General features: G+C 33.1%; 1 protein-coding gene across 2 annotated transcripts in view; it reads left to right on the top strand.

Moving 5' to 3' along the window:
- The window catches only part of LOC106458058 (glypican-5-like), a 111,850-nt gene extending 95,202 nt beyond the window's left edge, over window positions 1-16,648 (top strand). The window contains exons 5-7 of one of the 2 annotated variants that reach the window (XM_022384188.1): window positions 4,966-5,089; window positions 5,802-5,958; window positions 10,866-16,648. In XM_022384188.1, the coding sequence (XP_022239896.1) occupies window positions 4,966-5,089; window positions 5,802-5,958; window positions 10,866-11,035 (451 nt within the window). In that variant the 3' untranslated portion in view covers window positions 11,036-16,648. Of the gene's footprint in view, window positions 1-4,965; window positions 5,090-5,801; window positions 6,043-10,865 lie in introns of both variants that reach the window. The other variant, XM_013917513.2, reaches the window with a different exon arrangement.
- The last annotated feature ends 859 nt before the right edge of the window (window positions 16,649-17,507 follow it).

The raw sequence follows: 17,507 nt of genomic DNA, 5'->3' as shown, positions 1-17,507 counted from the left end.
GACGACCTAATACATCGATGACAATTCGATTCGGAAATATTTGATAAAACGTGATTTTTTGTAGGTTTGAGTTGGAAAACCTTAGCAAGTTTGTTTGTAATTAAGCACAAAGCTACACAGTGGGCTATCTGTGCTCTGCCCACTACGGGTATCGAAACCCGGATTCTAGCGTTGTAAGACCGCAGACATATCGCTGTGTCACTGGGGGGCAACCTTAGTAAATATAATTATATGGGGATACGAGTTGGAAAACCATAGTAAAAAATGCCTATATAAGGATATGGATTGTAAATGACTGTATGGGGATATGAGTTGGAAAACTTTAGTAACATGACTATATTGGGATATGACTCGGAAAACCTTATAACCATGACCATATGAGGATTCGAATCGGAAAGGTTTTTGGTGAAACAGCTACATAGGGACCAAATTTGGTAAAACAGAATTATATACGGTATTGAGTAAAACATAGCTTAATACGAATTTAAGTCCAAACATTTTAATAAAACAATTGAAAATACAAGAAATCTGGCGCCAGTATGTAAAACAATACAAAACAAGACCATTGATAGGCAGAAATATTCAAAGCACTCAATATAGTTTTATTTTTCTATATTTATAGGTATGTACCACTAGTTATGCATGTTACTCCTATGACTGGATAAGCTCTTTGAGTTTATCGGTCGAATAATTTCACATTTGGATTAATAAAAGCTCTCGTAACTCAACAACTACGTACTTACTTTACACGTACGCAGAACCTGATAAATAAAACGTGCGTGGTCGATGGTGTGCAGACACGTTTACTTATGTATTCGATGTTCCAAAGTGCCCCAGGAAAAAGGGTATTTTACCAGTGAACTTTTTAGAGAAAGTAGACGACGCACGTGCTCAGACAGAGCAACGGCCGAGCCAAGGTCCCACATATGTCCCCAGATGAGGTGCGAGGCCTCGTATAGTTTGCACACTGTTCTTAATTGAGTCATAGATTGTTCTTTGTTGTCCTTCGTGTGATTAATATACACAGGGTTTCAAGAATTGTAACACGATCTTCCTCAGGGTACATTTGCTTTTAGAAATATGTACAATTATTTAAATATTTTTTGAAGAGAAGAAGACAGCCTTTAGTGAAGAGAAATCGTATAACAACAACAACAAAAAGATACCAGAATCAGTTTTTATGTATATATGTATATGTGTGTGTGTGTGTAATTTGGCTTTTCTGTCATTGTAACTAACTCTAGAGTTCATATTAAACGCTATCATGCATCATCACATACTATATCACATTTACACTGCTCCAACTTCTCTGAAAACTTGTATTTGTCACTCTTTAAATCGTCTTTTAAATGCACACCGTACGGTGGCCTGTAAAACACTTAGAACAGTTATACGATTATTATGACCGCGTGGTCTAAGCTCGTGAAAGCTACGTTAACAGTAGCTTGATCTAGGTTCGTAAAAGCTACAGTAATAGTGGGTTGGTCTAGATTCGGGAAAACTGCGTTAACAGTAGATTAATCTAGGCCCGTGAAAGCTGAGTTAACAGAAGTTTGGTCAAGTTCGGGAAAGCTGTTTAACTCTAGCTTTGTCTAGGATCGTGAAATTTTGCGTTTACAGTAGCTTGAACTAGGTTTATGAAAACTGCGTTAACAGTAGGTTGGCCTAAGTCTGATTTCGTGAATGTGTAAACTTTCTTTTATATTTTAATCTTTGATATTTTGAACTGAATAACTAAAACCTAAAACATCGTGTTGTATTTTCAGTCGGAAAGTTCCGATTATTTTCAAAATCGTTAAAATTAACGTAGGTTATCCATTTTTCTCTGTGGTCCAGTTAAACCTCAGATATCATTGTGAAATGTGGTTCGATTTCACCTAGCAATTTTGAGGAATGTGCCAATAAATATATTCAGAACCCTTATTGATTGGTTTCAATTTCGCGCAAAGCTACACGAGGGCTATTTGCGCTAGCCGTCCCTAATTTAGCAGTGAAAGATTAGAGGAAAGGCAGGTAGACATCACCATTAACCGCCAACTCTTGGGCTACTCTTTTACCAACGAATCGTCACATTATAACGCCTCCCCCACCGCCCGCCCGTTGAAAGGGCGAGCTTGTTTGGTGGGATGGGGAATCGAACCCGCGACCCTCAGAGTGCGATGCGAGCGCCCTAACCACCTGGCCACACCGGGCCATCCTTATTGAAGCGGAAATAGTTTAGCCAAACTTGTCTTATCATAGCCTTTTCTAAATTGAACTTCATAATTATCTTCTGGGTTTGGTGCTTTTTTGTTCAACGAACATAATTTTCACCAGTCATATAGCGTAGGGATTTAAGATTTGCGATCCGTTACCGCAAAAATGTGCCTCACGATTTGGAGTTGTGGATGCACTATTACAGTGACGGTCACATCTATGATTCGATTCGAAAGAGAAGCCCCAAAGTTGACAGTGAGGTAATCTTTACTGGCTGCCTTCCCTATAGCCTATTAGTTCAAAATTACGAATGACAATGCGGAGATAACCTTCGTGTAGCTTTGTGCGAAATTCAGAAACTAACGAACAAATAGTGTACGTAAGAACAAAGTCTGTTCAAAGGTAAATGTTCTTATCGCGTCGCGTACGTGTAATTACAAACTGGGTTATTCTGTTTTCTGGATAACTGTGTTTACTTGTGTGAGGTTACCATGGAAACTTGTCACACACACACACAGATCTAAGATTTGTAACAAATTAAATTTGAAATAAATATTGAGACAATAAATATACCAGTGGAGCAAACTTGTTTTTTCTTGATAAAATTAAATGTAATTATTTGCTACTATAGTAACGTACAGTCGTGAGTAATATTGTTGTAATGTTATCTAATCAGTAGTAAGTTTGATAAAGTAATATGTTCATTCAAAAGAAAGGTTTCTATTCTTACCTAAAAGTTATGGAAAATATGCTTGTGACAAAATGAAGTTTATGACTTTACGATCAATATGAGTGTATTTGCTAATACGATACGATTAAACTAATACTAAGAAAAAGAGCAGAATATTTTTCTCAGTTTCTGTGCAAATATCTGTTAACTGAAACTAATTTCTTAAATATTTAAATGTTTTATCCTTGTGATTTTATGCAAGGATTGCAGATTAACAGACCTAAGGCTCATTAGAAATATATACAATATTTTGTAGATCAGAAGACTACTAAAAGTCTTGTAGGTCAACAGAGAAAAGGCTTTCTAGGTTAGCGCATTAAATGCTCTGTAGCTCAACAGATTAGGTTCTGTTGGTCAATAGACTAAAACTATGGAATTAGTTACAAATTAAAGGCTCTGTGGGTTAACAGGCTAAAGCTTTGGAATTACGGATTAAAGGCCCTACTGGTCATCACACTAAAAGCACTGTAGGTTAAAAATAATGTTTCTGTGAATTAGGCTAAACGGGTCTGTATATCAACACATAGAAGATTTTGTAGATTAATAAATTGATTAATATAATATAAGCTCAGTAAGGTATAGATATTGCTTACTGAGCTATATGATCACATCAGGCTGGGCGTGGCCCAGTCGTTAGCCTGATCCTGAAGTCTGATTCGCGTCCCGTTGTCGCAAAAACGTACTCCACACATTGGGGTCGTGACGGTGAAACTCTTCTATTCGACCAGACAATAATATTCCAAGTGATGGCGGTGGTGCTGTTGATCAGCTGCCTTTTCTCTAGTCTGTTAATTCAAAATTAGGGACGGCGACCGCAGATAACCAACGCTCTGTGTAGCTTTACATGAAACTAAAACCAAGTTCTCTTGGGTTCTACTTGCATTGCTTTTTGTAAAGTTTAGGAAAATTCGGTTTAATGCGACATATTTTTCGTTGAACAATCAACAAGCCTAAGCCAATCTTTCACAAAAGGAGTGAGAAGGTAACTTTTTTTTTTCTTTAGCCATGTAAACTTACCTTATAACATTCACAAGTTTTCTTCAGAGTTAAGTGAATGCCCTGGGCGTGATTAAACTATGTTTATCTTAGTTGGAAATGTTCGTCTTCGTGACGGTTATTTTGTGAAATTCCTCTAGACGGGGTGTTTGTCGTCGACATGATTAATTTCTGTCTTCTTGTGTGTGTATACTACTGTAAGTGCAGAGAAAACAAACGCGCTCCAAACCCTACAACACCTGTGGTAGTTCTTGTACTATTTTAGCACGTGTTTGTTTATTCATTGTCAGTCAAGTTTTCTTTTGAAAGATAATATATTCCACATCTTGTTAGCAGATTTTTTCTTTTCTTTTTTTAAGATGGTCTTATTCTGGAAATGATACATGTCCTTCCACGAAGGAAATATAACAACAGAGTAAAATTATTTTTGTTACATTGATACATCATCTTGACCCATCTTAAAATTTCTTGATAGATCCTACAACAAGGATTAAAATATTAGAATATATCACTTATTATTCGAAAATCTCAAATTAAAAGTCGCACATCAAGGTAAAGAGTAAAAAGTTATAATAATCGCTCAACACATTTAAATAATTCATAAATCATAAATACAGTAGATAATTGATGTTCGTAGTGTACCCCTACAACACTCAAAATGGCTTATTTTACATTTTAGCTGTTTTGTAAAATACTGTATATACCACTTAAACATCATGTGGGATACAGTGGCTCCATCTACCATAAATATTTGTTATGTTAACAGACTAAATATTATAAGAGTGAAAAGAAGCAGAACATTTCTGTTTATTTTAGGATATAAAAACAGCAGTATTTCGGGAACAACTTAAAAGAAGGAATGTAGATTATCATAAACTTTTTTTTTCAATTGATGATTTCTCATTGAGCAATATTTTAAACTTTGCTGACATAGTGTTTATATTTACTTTTAGATCTTTAAAACTTTCATCCGTGTATATTATGTGTGTGTGTTGAATCAGTGGTGCAGTTATATTAATTCGTTTTTTATACATTATTTTCAGGTATAAGAAAACAATAGCTGGAATTGGTGTCGCAGCACAGAAGTACAATCCAGAAATTACTCTAGCTGGAACAGAAGAAGTAGTGGTCACCTCTCTGGTGGACAAACTAGTGCATATGAGAGAGGTAAGGGTGACAATTTGTTAAGTTTGTGTGCATATGAAAGACGATGAAGAGTGACAATTTGTTAAGTTTGTGTGCATATGAAAGAGGTAAGGGTGACAATTTGTTAAGTTTGTGTGCATATGAGAGAGGCAAGGGTGACAATTTGTTAAGTTTGTGTGCACATGAAAGATGGTGAAGAGTGACAATTTGTTATGTTTGTGTGCATATGAAAAATGGTGAAGAGTGACAATTTGTTATGTTTGTGTGCATATGAAAGATGGTGAAGAATGACAATTTGTTAAGTTTGTGTGCATATGAGAGGTAAGAGCGACAATTTGTTAAGTTGATGTGCAAATGAAAGATGGTGAAGAGTGACAGTTTGTTAAGTTGATGTGCAAATGAAAGATGGTGAAGAGTGACAGTTTGTTAAGTTGATGTGCATATGAAAGATGGTGAAGGGTGACAGTTTGTTAAGTTGATGTGCAAATGAGAGAGGTAAAAAGTAGTAATGCGTTAAGTTAGAGACAAAGTAAACCTTTTGAATGGTAGACCAAAATCCGATCTTTCTGTTGTAATTGATATGACGAGTCACGTGATCAATATTTAACTAATAATTTATTTTTCGAACTTGCTTGTGCCCGTACGTTGCTCATAGTAACCATAAGATGGTTAAGTTCAAGAAGATAGTAGGAGAAGGAAACGTATATCTTTTTTTTTCTTTCTTTCTGTTTAGTTACTGGACAGTAAGGTGGACTCCGTCCCAGAATCCGACTCCTTGTTCATCCAGGAAGCTGGTAGTGGCAGCGGTTTCTATTATAATACTATCGTCGACGATGAGGACTACTATGACTATTATGAGACGAACGGTTCGGGAAGTGGTGACATATGGGGTACGTTAGATTATGGGTCAGGCAGCGGTGACGGCAGCCCCGATATCACAACTCCTCCCTCTTCTACGATAGAAGACACTGGGGGTATGTTTGGTTTCATGTACACGGAAGAACTGGCCGTCCTTTTCTGTCGCCTGGATTTCGGAGCTTATGCACTCTCGTCGTCCTGTCTTTCTTCCTTACTAATCTTGTTTCGCCGTCCTTGTTAACGCTAAATCCTAATGCTATCAATTTATTGCTGAGACGATATTTGCGTTGTGAGAATTTAAAAAAATAAAATAAATTGTTATTATGCTTATACATACATATCTATATAACCATAGAAGTCTTGTGTATAGAGGCAAATAGTTTTATCAGCTGGCGACATTCATTAATTGTGTTTTCTCTGTCTTAATCTAGTTTTACTGGACAATTAGATTTTAAGCCACTAAACTTTGGATTGGTGACATTGGCTTTACCTTTAGATTTAAAAATTTTGTTCTTCTGCTCATTATTATATTTTATTTTGTGACAAGTAAACTTTTGTGACTATCTAGATAGTCTTAAATTTTGCGAAATATACCTACCCTCAAATTACCGTCTTATTTAGATGATGTTTGTTTATCGCTCACTACCAATGAGGTTCACACATTGTATGATACCGAGAAATTATATATATATATATATATTATTCTTACAACGCTTAGTGTAAAAAAAATTGACCAAAAAATTGGGTGAATTCGTGCGTTTTCTATGTAAATATAGAAGCAACAGCAGCAGTAATTAATGGGATTAAAAATACAATATTGACGGTTTGTGTGTGTTTGTCATTAGGGATCCTATACCCAACAACGTCCTGGATTCAGAAGCAAATTGATGCACAAATAGTTTTGTATGAAATGTGTTTAAAAAAACTAATTGGATCCATATGGGCCTGAGGGTCGCGGGTTCGAATCCCCGTCACACCAAACATGCACGCCCTTTCAGCCGTGGGGGCATTATAATGTGACGGTTAATCCCACTATTCGTTGGTAAAAGAGTAGCCCAAGAGTTGGCGGTAGGTGGTGATGACTAGCTGCCTTCCCTCTAGTCTTACAAACCATATGGGCCCCACCGACAATTCTATGGTTAACATTACACTTCATTATCTCGCTAGAAAGTTACAAATACACTAAAGCCGGTATACAGAATATAATATTACTATCTTTGTAAAACCTATTAGCGTAAGAAGTAGTATTCTGTAATATTATTTGTACATTTTATTAGCACGCAAGAAGTAAGCTTCAACTAACTTTGTAACTTGTTCAGTACGTAAGAACTTGGTTTCATTGTCATCTTTGTAATTTTACACTGAAGAATAGGCTTCATTCCTATATTTGCAGCTTGATTTATACACGGGAAGTGTCATTATTAGCGATTTGTTTATAGCGTAGTAAGTGGGAATCATTATTGTTTTCTTAATTTGTTTAGTGCAGAAGAAGTATTAGCGTATATTTGCAGCATTACACAGGAAGCAGGCTTCACTACTATTTTGACAGCAAGTTACTTAAATTTTATTGTGCCGAATATTGCATAATGCCTTAGAACACTATTTTACTTCAGCATTGTTCATCGAAGCAGAATGAAGAGGACTGAAATATTCTTTCAAACAACGTAAACCCATATTGAATTGGGTATTACATGCAATGCCGATAATACTAATAATTATTATACACATAGGTGTGAGGATGATCTCATATTTTAGATGGGTTCAAAACTTTCAGAACTTTGATAGGGTATTAATGTAATACTCTTGGAAATGGAACTCATGTTTTCTAGCACAAGTTTATTTTGTATTTTTAGATACATCTTGAAGATAACAACTATTGATAAAAGTTCACTAATTAAATAAAAATATGATCCACTATTAACCTTATCATTGACGTTAATTTTCATCAACTCAGTTTTTTTCAGCTATGTCAAGTAACCTAGAAATTTCATTATGGCTGCTTTCTGTTAGACTTTGATAAATAGAATTTCGCATACACATATACGGACTGAAAAATGAATCCAGCTGTTTAACTTAGATTATTTGTCTAATTAGAAGTCTTAATTAAAGTTGGTTTCGGTAGGTGTATATTATGAGCTATGCTAAAATATTTACTATAAAATAATCGGTTGTTATACATTTTTTTAGTGTTTGAAATCCTCTACATTTTATTTGTGCAATTAATGGTAACATCATAATTGTCATCAAGCCACACTGATAATCGTGAATAACAATATAAGAAACTACATCAGTGTAAGCTTTTAAAATGCATTACCTACATGTGATCATAATGAAAAAAAAAACAACTTAATAATTGTTCGGGTGAATTTTTGATGGTGTATACATTTCAAGTTGTTGATCGCTAGCCACAGAATGTTAAAATATATTACAATGGGTTAAGTATTGTAGTCCTTTGAAGCCTCGATAGTAATCTTCACGGCTTATAATGCTAAAATTCGGAGACTGATCCCCGCGGCAGACAGCGAAAATAGCTCATTGTGGAGCTTTATGCTAATATAGACAAACAAGCTTTGTATTCTGTTGGGAGTCGTTGTTTGTTGTGTAGTAAAGTAGTTGTTACTTTTAACCACTATACATATGGTATTTTTGTTGGTTTATGACATTTATAGATATACCTAATTATATTGTTAAAAGCGCATAGAATGTCGAGTTTCACAGGTGCCTGTTATTGTCATTAAGAAAAAGAAAGATCTTCCAATAGAGAATGTATAACCAATTACTACGTTAATTGGTAAAGTTAGTGACTAAATATTCATTAGATTTAAATAGCGCTACGATATCAGAACGCTAAGCCTAAATAATTAGTATTTTAAATTTCATGCTAATCATAGTACTTTAATTTGGTGCCTTCAATTAAACTAATAATAGTTATTTATTGTTTCAACAAAAATTAAACTACATTTATTTAGAATGCCATAGATATAACAAAATAACACAAATTTACTAAAACACCTTGTAAAACATATAACTTTTCACTTAATACGCAAACGGCAGAAATCGTACTATTTATAATTATTAGATATATAAAACAAAACTGTTCCTGTTTCTGTCTGGCGTCACAAGTTGTTGTGAGGAGCTGGAAAATATTTGGTGGAATTCGGGAAAGGAACTTGGGTAGACTCCTAAAGATCGTTTTTAAATGTATAGGAATCCGGAAAACCGGCTCGAATTTGGCACCACTTAAAGTTTTCCATCTTAATGCTGCGAATGGTGTTCAACTGAGTAAGGAGGTCGGTAGTGAAATACGTGAAGCCGACGCCAAGTGGAATTGACGTGTATTGCCACACGTAGCTTGGGTACCTTTGCATCGAACGAATGGTTCCTGTGCTTCAGCTCAAAATAGTGAAAGGGGCGGCTCACATTCAATGATTGTGATTGAATTGTACTATAAACAATTTTAATTTTCAACCTGAACGGGCACTTTATGTGAAGATGAGTTAAAAGGCCAGGTCAGAGTCCCTAGGAATCAGGTATAGTCATCCCTAATTTTGAACTACTGACCATAAGGGCTTGTCCGGCTCTTTGAAGCTAATAATGGAATTGACTATCACTTTTATAACTCGTTTACAGCTGAAAATACGAACCATGTTTATCAGCATCTCCTCTCGAACCCCAGGCCCTTTGATAAGCAGTCCGACACGTTAACTACTAGGCCACGCTCGACCCATTTATTAAATAAACGAATTATTATCCTAAAATGGTTCATGTATAATCAAGTAGGAAGTTAGAATGGCTAAAGCCTTTTTAAAGTAAGTCAGAGAAGAAGGGAAAAGTTTGAGCCAAGAAATGTACTAAGGGGGCATTACATTTCCAACACCATACCTCATTTACATAAATGGCCTCATCAGACGAGTTCTCCCAAATGGTGGCGCCACTGTGCTGTAACATTTGCACAACCCTAAAGCCAACCTAAATTTTGTTGCTATTAGCTTTTGTGTTTATATAGTTGCTTGTATATCTTAGTCGATATTGGGGGTTTTTTGGTAATGTTACTTCCTTTCCTATCAGTATTCCTTGGTAATCTACAATGTATGACGTTTTTGTTGTAATATTTACAGGCAAATTCATTACTTTTGTAAAATGTTATTTGGGGGTATTGGAAATATTAAACTACCACTTACTAAAACGTGGTACGACAAACTCAGCGTCATAAATATTTTAAATGTTTTTTTTCTAGGATTTATTTCGAAAGAACATCATTTTAAAATAACAGACAAACACACCCTCAACCACCTCTTATTAAAGAGAACAGGTGTATTATATAGTAATAATAATAATTATAAACTAATTACGTTACGTTAATAAACGTTACAGTATCATTTAAGTAGTTAAATAAAAAATGCCGTACAATAGATGAGAATTCATATTTTTTCGTAGCAGTTATTTAGGCATAAATGTTAGTAGCGCTATCTGTTACCAAACATTTACTATATAAGCTTGTGTAAGCTTTTAGAAACTGTTATATGTTGTAAGAGACGTTAAACATTCATGTGATTTTGAGCTTGTTATCGCTTGTGTGTGACCACAGTCGAAGAACTTTTTATCTGCTTGCTTATTTTATATATATTAACCAACATGTTGCCTAACATTTAGTCTGTATGCAAGTGTCAGTATACATTTATTAACATATACTGTTTAATATGCTGAAATTAATATATTTTCTGCACCTGAAATAATTTACTTTTATATTTTGTAAAAATATTTTTACTATGTGAAAAATTAGGATTATATAGGTTCTGAAGTTTAATTCATTATTCAATAGTTCATGAGTAGGTCAAATATAGATCTAATTTTACGTGTTTTACTTAGTTTAATCAAATCATTGCAATTAGTGACAAGGTATTAACAGTGAGGATTAATAATATTTCTTTTCTTCTAGCTACGGAAAAAGAACCAGATCTTCATTTCTCTAATAAAGGTAGTGGTACCACAGAAGTTCCCAAGACAAAAGACGAAGGTAGTGCTTCTGGAAGAGTTTTCTGTAATATCACTGCTGTTATCTGTAGTTTGGCATTCATGGTTACACTACAATTTCTGACTCCTCTTTGAGGACAAAGGCCACTAAAACATGTGCCATTTAGAAGAAAGGTTGAGGCAGTGTTATACATTTTATTAAGTGTGATCGAGTCTTGCAGGACCGTATTTTTATTTTGAATGACTTAATGCAAACAAAATGTATCTTGCCTTGCCTGAAATAGTTTTTGTGAGTTATTACATGAAAACGAAACTTTCCATAAAAGAAAATAGAGATTCATAAAAAGTCCAGTTTTCCCTTGAGTTTAAATTCTTTACAGAGAGAACTACAGCTGATTTGTTTTGTATTCACTTCTTGTCTGTATTTTTTATTTTTTTTATAATATTTCAAGTGCCATTTTCTATTTTTATGTCTATATCTTTTAACTATTCATGATGCAATTGTTGCAAAATATTGAGTGCATCACTACCAATACTTGTGTTCTTAGATTGATTTATACTTGATATTTATGATTGTGTGGGAAAGTCAATAACTGGTATATTTGGGGAGTATGAAATAAAATATTTGAGTCAAGTCATAAAAAAGTTAGAAGGATCATTAATGACATTCATGTCATTTCTTGTTTAGCCATGGAGTCATCTTTGGCGGTAGAATTCAGGCTAACATAAGATCTTTATTAATATTACTTTATTTATGGAGATCTACCTGTGTAATGTTACCAGAGTGCTAACATTAGCCTATCTTGGATATCTACAGTACAAGTGATATCTACTACTTTTATACTCTTTTAGACCCCAAAGCTAATTAATCTCCTGTTATATGTTTAACTATAAACAGTTTACTTAAGACCTACAACAGCAAATGACAAAGGAGAATCATATTTTATCTGCAGCTTATCAGTGTTTAAATTGTTTTATTGAAATGTAAATTGTTAAAGAGAAAGGTGGTACAATTACAGTAGCTATAAGTCCCACCATTTTAAGATGATGTCACGGGATGTTACTTGTGAAATACAAGTTAAAAACAATTATTACAACAGTAACTCATCAGCATTTTAAGATGACTTATGCTGAGATATCAGTTGTTAAAGTAGAATAGTTGTATCCATATTTTTTTTTAGCATTCATAGTGATTTTATGAAACATAAGTTGTTGAAAATAAAGTAAAGTTGTTGTTCTATTAATAACATTGCAGAGTTTATGGTAATTTAAAGGGATGAAACCACAGCAAAAAACTAATTATATGTATAACTCTTTTGGTTTTATGATGACTCGGTGGACTCTTGTCATAACAAATTAAAAAACACTAATCCAAATAATTAATTTCCACCTATAGGACAGATCTGATGTTGAAATATAACGATAAGGACATGCATTTTTATACACACACACACACCTGCTCCAATTGACTGATTAGTGATTAAAGAAAATTGTTAGAGCAAGAATTTTTGGTGACAAAACTCTCTCCAGCATCGGTTTTCTTTGGATTAATGCCTGAGGTAGTCTGAGAGTAAATGCTGTCTTATATACATATCATCTTCTAGTGCAGTTCACTCATATCTGTAGGATGTTTAGTCTCTTTGGAGAAAGAATCCCTTTCAAATTCTGAAAGAAATGAGAAATTTAGAAAATACAATTATTAATTTATATTTTTGCTTCTTTTTTTTGGCAAAACTTATTAGTTGTGTTTTTTTGTGTTAAGACAGTACTAGTGATCTACATCCTAAGCTTAATCTATGCTCTCATATTAAACACAGGATTAACAAGCACAATAGTTTATCTTGGGAACATTAAAAGATTTAACCATGTACTGGTTCGAAAGGTATAGCTTTTCTGGTTGAAGATAGTCCACAGTGCTTGAGGGAATTGTTCAATTGATCTTGTGTAATATGGTCAGACAATTCAGTGCAGGTATAATATAAGCAGATTTTCAATACAAGTTATTGAAAAAGTAATAAGGAGCAAGTCATGAAGTTGACTGAAAGACAGTATTTATTTTAGTTAGGAACAAAATATTGGCCAGATACGAGAACAAATCATGGATTCTCTGTTAAACGTTTTTACACTATAAATGTTTGGTAGATATAAAACTGGGCTAAATATGTTGGATTTTGTTTCATAAGTCTGAATAGTTTTTGATTCATAAGGTTTTATTATTTTATAAGTTTAAACAAATAAAATGTGGACTCTAAGCCTATGTTAAATGTTCACACAGACTTAATACGTGGGTTAAATGGGTCATATTCATATAAATCACAAATACTGTTGTTTTTGTTTTCTATTTGTGATAAACTGAATGTTTGTACAGAAACCTCAAAGTAAGAAATTTAAATCCATGGAATGAAAAATAATATTAGGAATACCAAGATCCAAAGAATGTAATGTGGTGTTAACTGCAGGAATCTTATTATCCACAGGATCTAAAAAGCTATTACAAAAATCTATGGAATGAAAGATAATGCTGTAATATGTCCTATGGTTAGTAGGATAAAATGCTGTTATTATTGGAATTCAAGGTCTATGGAAAGAAATGGAATATTATTCTAAGAAGTTTATGATCCGTGAAGTGAAATAGGACATTATAATAAGATTTTAAAAATAAATACAGTGAAATGATATATTGCTGCATAAGTCCTTAGAATCATGGTATGAAATAGGATGTCATTGAAGAGCCTTAAAATCTTTAAGATGTAATAGAATTTCAAAATAAGATTCACAAATTCAGTATAATTAAATTGGATTTATTCCAAGAATATTAATATACATGGAATAGCACAGGATGTTACTATTGAAACCCCAAGATCTATGAAATAAAGTATATATCCCTTAGTGTTTATAGAAGGAAGCAGTAGTTTATTATAAGATCTTTAACATACATGCTATTGTAATAAAACATGTTGTTTTTATAATAACTTTTTGTAAATTATTATAACAAACCTTAAGATAAGAAAATGATTTGGCTTATAAATACTAAGGCAGACTTAATAGGAATATACAGTGACTGATGGTTAGATGGAAAGAATAAGTTAGTTTTAAATACAGTACACCCTCAATTCACTGTAAGAGAATACTAATCAATATTTAACTTTGAAAAAAGGGTGTTTTAAATGAGTGATAATCTTTGTACAGATATTGTGTGATAAAATAATGAAACAAACTTTATTGGGGTTAATGGTCTAAGGGAGAAATGACGGGAAAAAGCAAATAACTTTCGAAATGCTATCATATACATTAGGTGAAATAGGACAATTTCTAAGCTTCTAAATTCCTAATCTTTAACCCTCTATTGTATGCATTAAGAAAATATGATGGGAAAAAGTTTTCTTTGTGATCTATATTACACCAAAAATATGTTTTTGTGAAATATATTTTGGTAAATTATAAAAGTGGTACATTATCTAGCAGTAACATTATTTGATTAAGGAACCAACAAAAATAATTCCATGGTTTGTAATAGACTGTTACGTGGAAGTAAAATCATTCAACTACAGAATTGAAGCATTTGAATATACATTAAACAACAAAGATTTGTTACATGGATGTTACAGTGTGAATAGAGGGTTAATTATGTCCCATAATGTTACAGTGTGAATAGAGGGTTAATTATGTCCCATAATGTTACAGTGTGAATAGAGGGTTAATTATGTCCCATAATGTTAGTGTGAATAGAGGGTTAATTATGTCCCATAATGTCTCTTATTCAAAAGAATTAGAAAAGTATATATAATGTTACTAGTAATTTTATAAGAAGAAGGGAAAACGAAGACACATGTTAATGGTATACAGCAAAACAAAAGGCAAAATATTATTATATTATATATATATATATATATATTGTGATTTTTCTTTTACCCAAAACTGGGGAAGAGAGAATCAGTAAAGACATGTATTGGATTTTGTTTGTTTTTTTGTCATCTTTTAATACGTGATGAAGGGGTGTAGGGTGTAATTTGACAGCACAAGGGTGTGTTAGTGGTAGATTCCATTGAGTTTATCTTATGGCAAAACCAGAGAGAGAAAAGCAGGTTATATGATAATGTTATTTGAAAAGAAATGTTCTAACTTTGTTTAGCTGGCTTGAAGGTGATGTATTACAACATTGTTTATTATATAATCCAGATATAATTATTGACAGTCATCATAAATACCTGGAAAGATGTATTATACAAAAAATGAGAAGGGTGCCTTAGAAAGAACATGTGGTTCATGTATCCCTGCTCACGTGATTGTTATATAACTTAGTTGATAAAAAGATTTGCTTTGTGTATATATATATATAGAGAGGAATGCTGACATGATAGTGTCGAGAACTGAGATGGTATTTATGCCGTAATTGTTGATATAAATTCGTAATTTAGTGCTTTAAATTTTTTATGCATTTTTGTTTTTGTATGATATATTTCACTAAACAAATTTGCTGCGGAGGTATTTAATTTTTATCACCACAAAAACTGGCAACTTCAGAGTTTAACCAGTCGTTTATGGTGTCTTTCATTGTTTGTGAATTAACGTTAGGTCTGATGTTATTTACTGGCGTATGTTTCATTTGGTTGTATTGTCCAGTCGTCAAGCATTTAAGCTTGACCACTGTTCAACTTAGCGTTTGTGATTCGTTGACAAGAGAGTAAAGAATCTATGCATTGACTCATGTCGTCGTGCCTTATCTAGAATTATAAGTTAACAAACTTGTCTGAGCGTAGAATAGTGTCTTATTAACAATATGGAGGAACCTTAGAGTTAAATTAAACTATCTACAGCCTTGCCTTTGACCACTATAACAAGGAATAAATCTACTGTGTGTGTTGACTGAAGTTCTTAAGGACTACTAGGTGGCAAGATGCTACTTCTCAGTTATCTTGAAAATTTGTGATATGCTGAGATAAAATTGTCTTCCGATTTAGTGAAAATAAAAACATACGATTGACACCTTACAAACTTTTTTTAAGCTTTCCTAATCTCAAATTAATCAAATTAATTTAATTACCTTTTTAAAGTGTATTGATTTTCTTTTGAATCTTTTTTTTTTTTGTATTCTTCACAAGCACAAAACTTGCTAATTCTGCCATTCCATGTATTTTTTTACTCATGGCACGATTAAAAACTTTACTAGAGGATTGTAACTTATAACTGTGATTTCTTTATCTTGTATTTATGTGTGTGTTATTAAGTTAGGAAAACTTTGGGTATACAGATCAGTAAGCATGTACATAAGAAAGTGGTTGTATATGCAAAATCTAATGTGTGTAGTAAAGATAAGTTTCAACCCCTGGAAATTCTCCTCGTTCACGAAAGTGCTAGTCTAATTTTCCTCTTTCAGTGTTTTTCGTCCTTGTCTGAAATCTGTAGCCTAGAGTAACAAAATTACCTGTTGTTTAATAAGTATGAAGAAGTAATTAATTATAGGAATGAGCATGGAAATATGTAAAACATGTTAAAGCTTCTGTTGTCATGTGGATCTAAGAGTTGTATTTTGAGAGAGGATAAGCTGTTTCTGCTTATTTTTATATGATGTAGTAAGATATTTGAATCTTAATTTCTGTCCCCTTTTTCTAGTTATCTGACAATTGTGAGAAAAAAAAAAGCAACAAATTAATAGGATATGTTTTCAATGTCATTATTGTAAGTAACCTATCTTGTATCGATTTTCGTATCATTATTAGACATTAAATAAACTGTTTTGGCAGCAAACACGTGAGTAATTCTATTAATTATCATAGTCTGAGAAACCATTATACATCTTTAATTGGTATTAAAACAATATTAAACCTTACTTCGGTATGAAAATGTTTGTATTAGCCATGAAATACAGGTAAATTCACCTTGTGGATCATGTTTTACGACAATGTAATATCCTGACTCTTGGAGAGAGTGTACAATTGTTTTTCATACATGAAATAAACAACAGAACCATGTACAAACGACATAGCAACCCTCTGGCTAAGACTTATGAAAATGGTATATGACATGGAAATAAAAAAACGGGAAAGTATCAAAATATAGGATTCTTCTTCCGGCCAAATGGACGCCAGAAAGATATTTGATAACAAGGAAACCCTTTTGCTGTGAAAGAATTACAAAATACAGAATGGTCCAAAAGTTAGTTGTCTCACTCTTAAATTTCTTCTGGTATTTAACATTTGATTTACAGTACCACAATTCATTGAATTTATTTTATCTATTTTATGTGTGGTTTTTTTCTAATAAAACTAATTTTTCTCAAGAGTAAATAAAATAGGCCCTCTAAGTAATGAGGGATTTAACCAGAAAATATTACGAAGTTAATATGAATTTCTCCTAAACTGAGGATGTACAAAGAAAGAGACTGGCTACGAGTGTATTCAGACTGAAAACAATCTTTATTTAACAACACAGACCACAATATGTGTGTATAATTTCAGCACAGAAAACTATCGCCTTTACTGGAAAGCTGTACAAGTTGTAAATCTGTATATTCTGTCAATTCTATTCAGTCTGAGAAAGCATCACATTATATACTTAATATCTATATTATCATACTTTCTCAGGACAAATACTGCTACCCACGTGA

Source organism: Limulus polyphemus, unplaced genomic scaffold (genome assembly GCF_000517525.1).
Source record: "Limulus polyphemus unplaced genomic scaffold, Limulus_polyphemus-2.1.2 Scaffold410, whole genome shotgun sequence".
Lineage (NCBI taxonomy): Eukaryota > Metazoa > Arthropoda > Merostomata > Xiphosura > Limulidae > Limulus > Limulus polyphemus.
The sequence above is the reverse complement of the archived record's forward strand: the minus strand, read 5'-3'. Positions and strand labels throughout refer to the sequence as shown.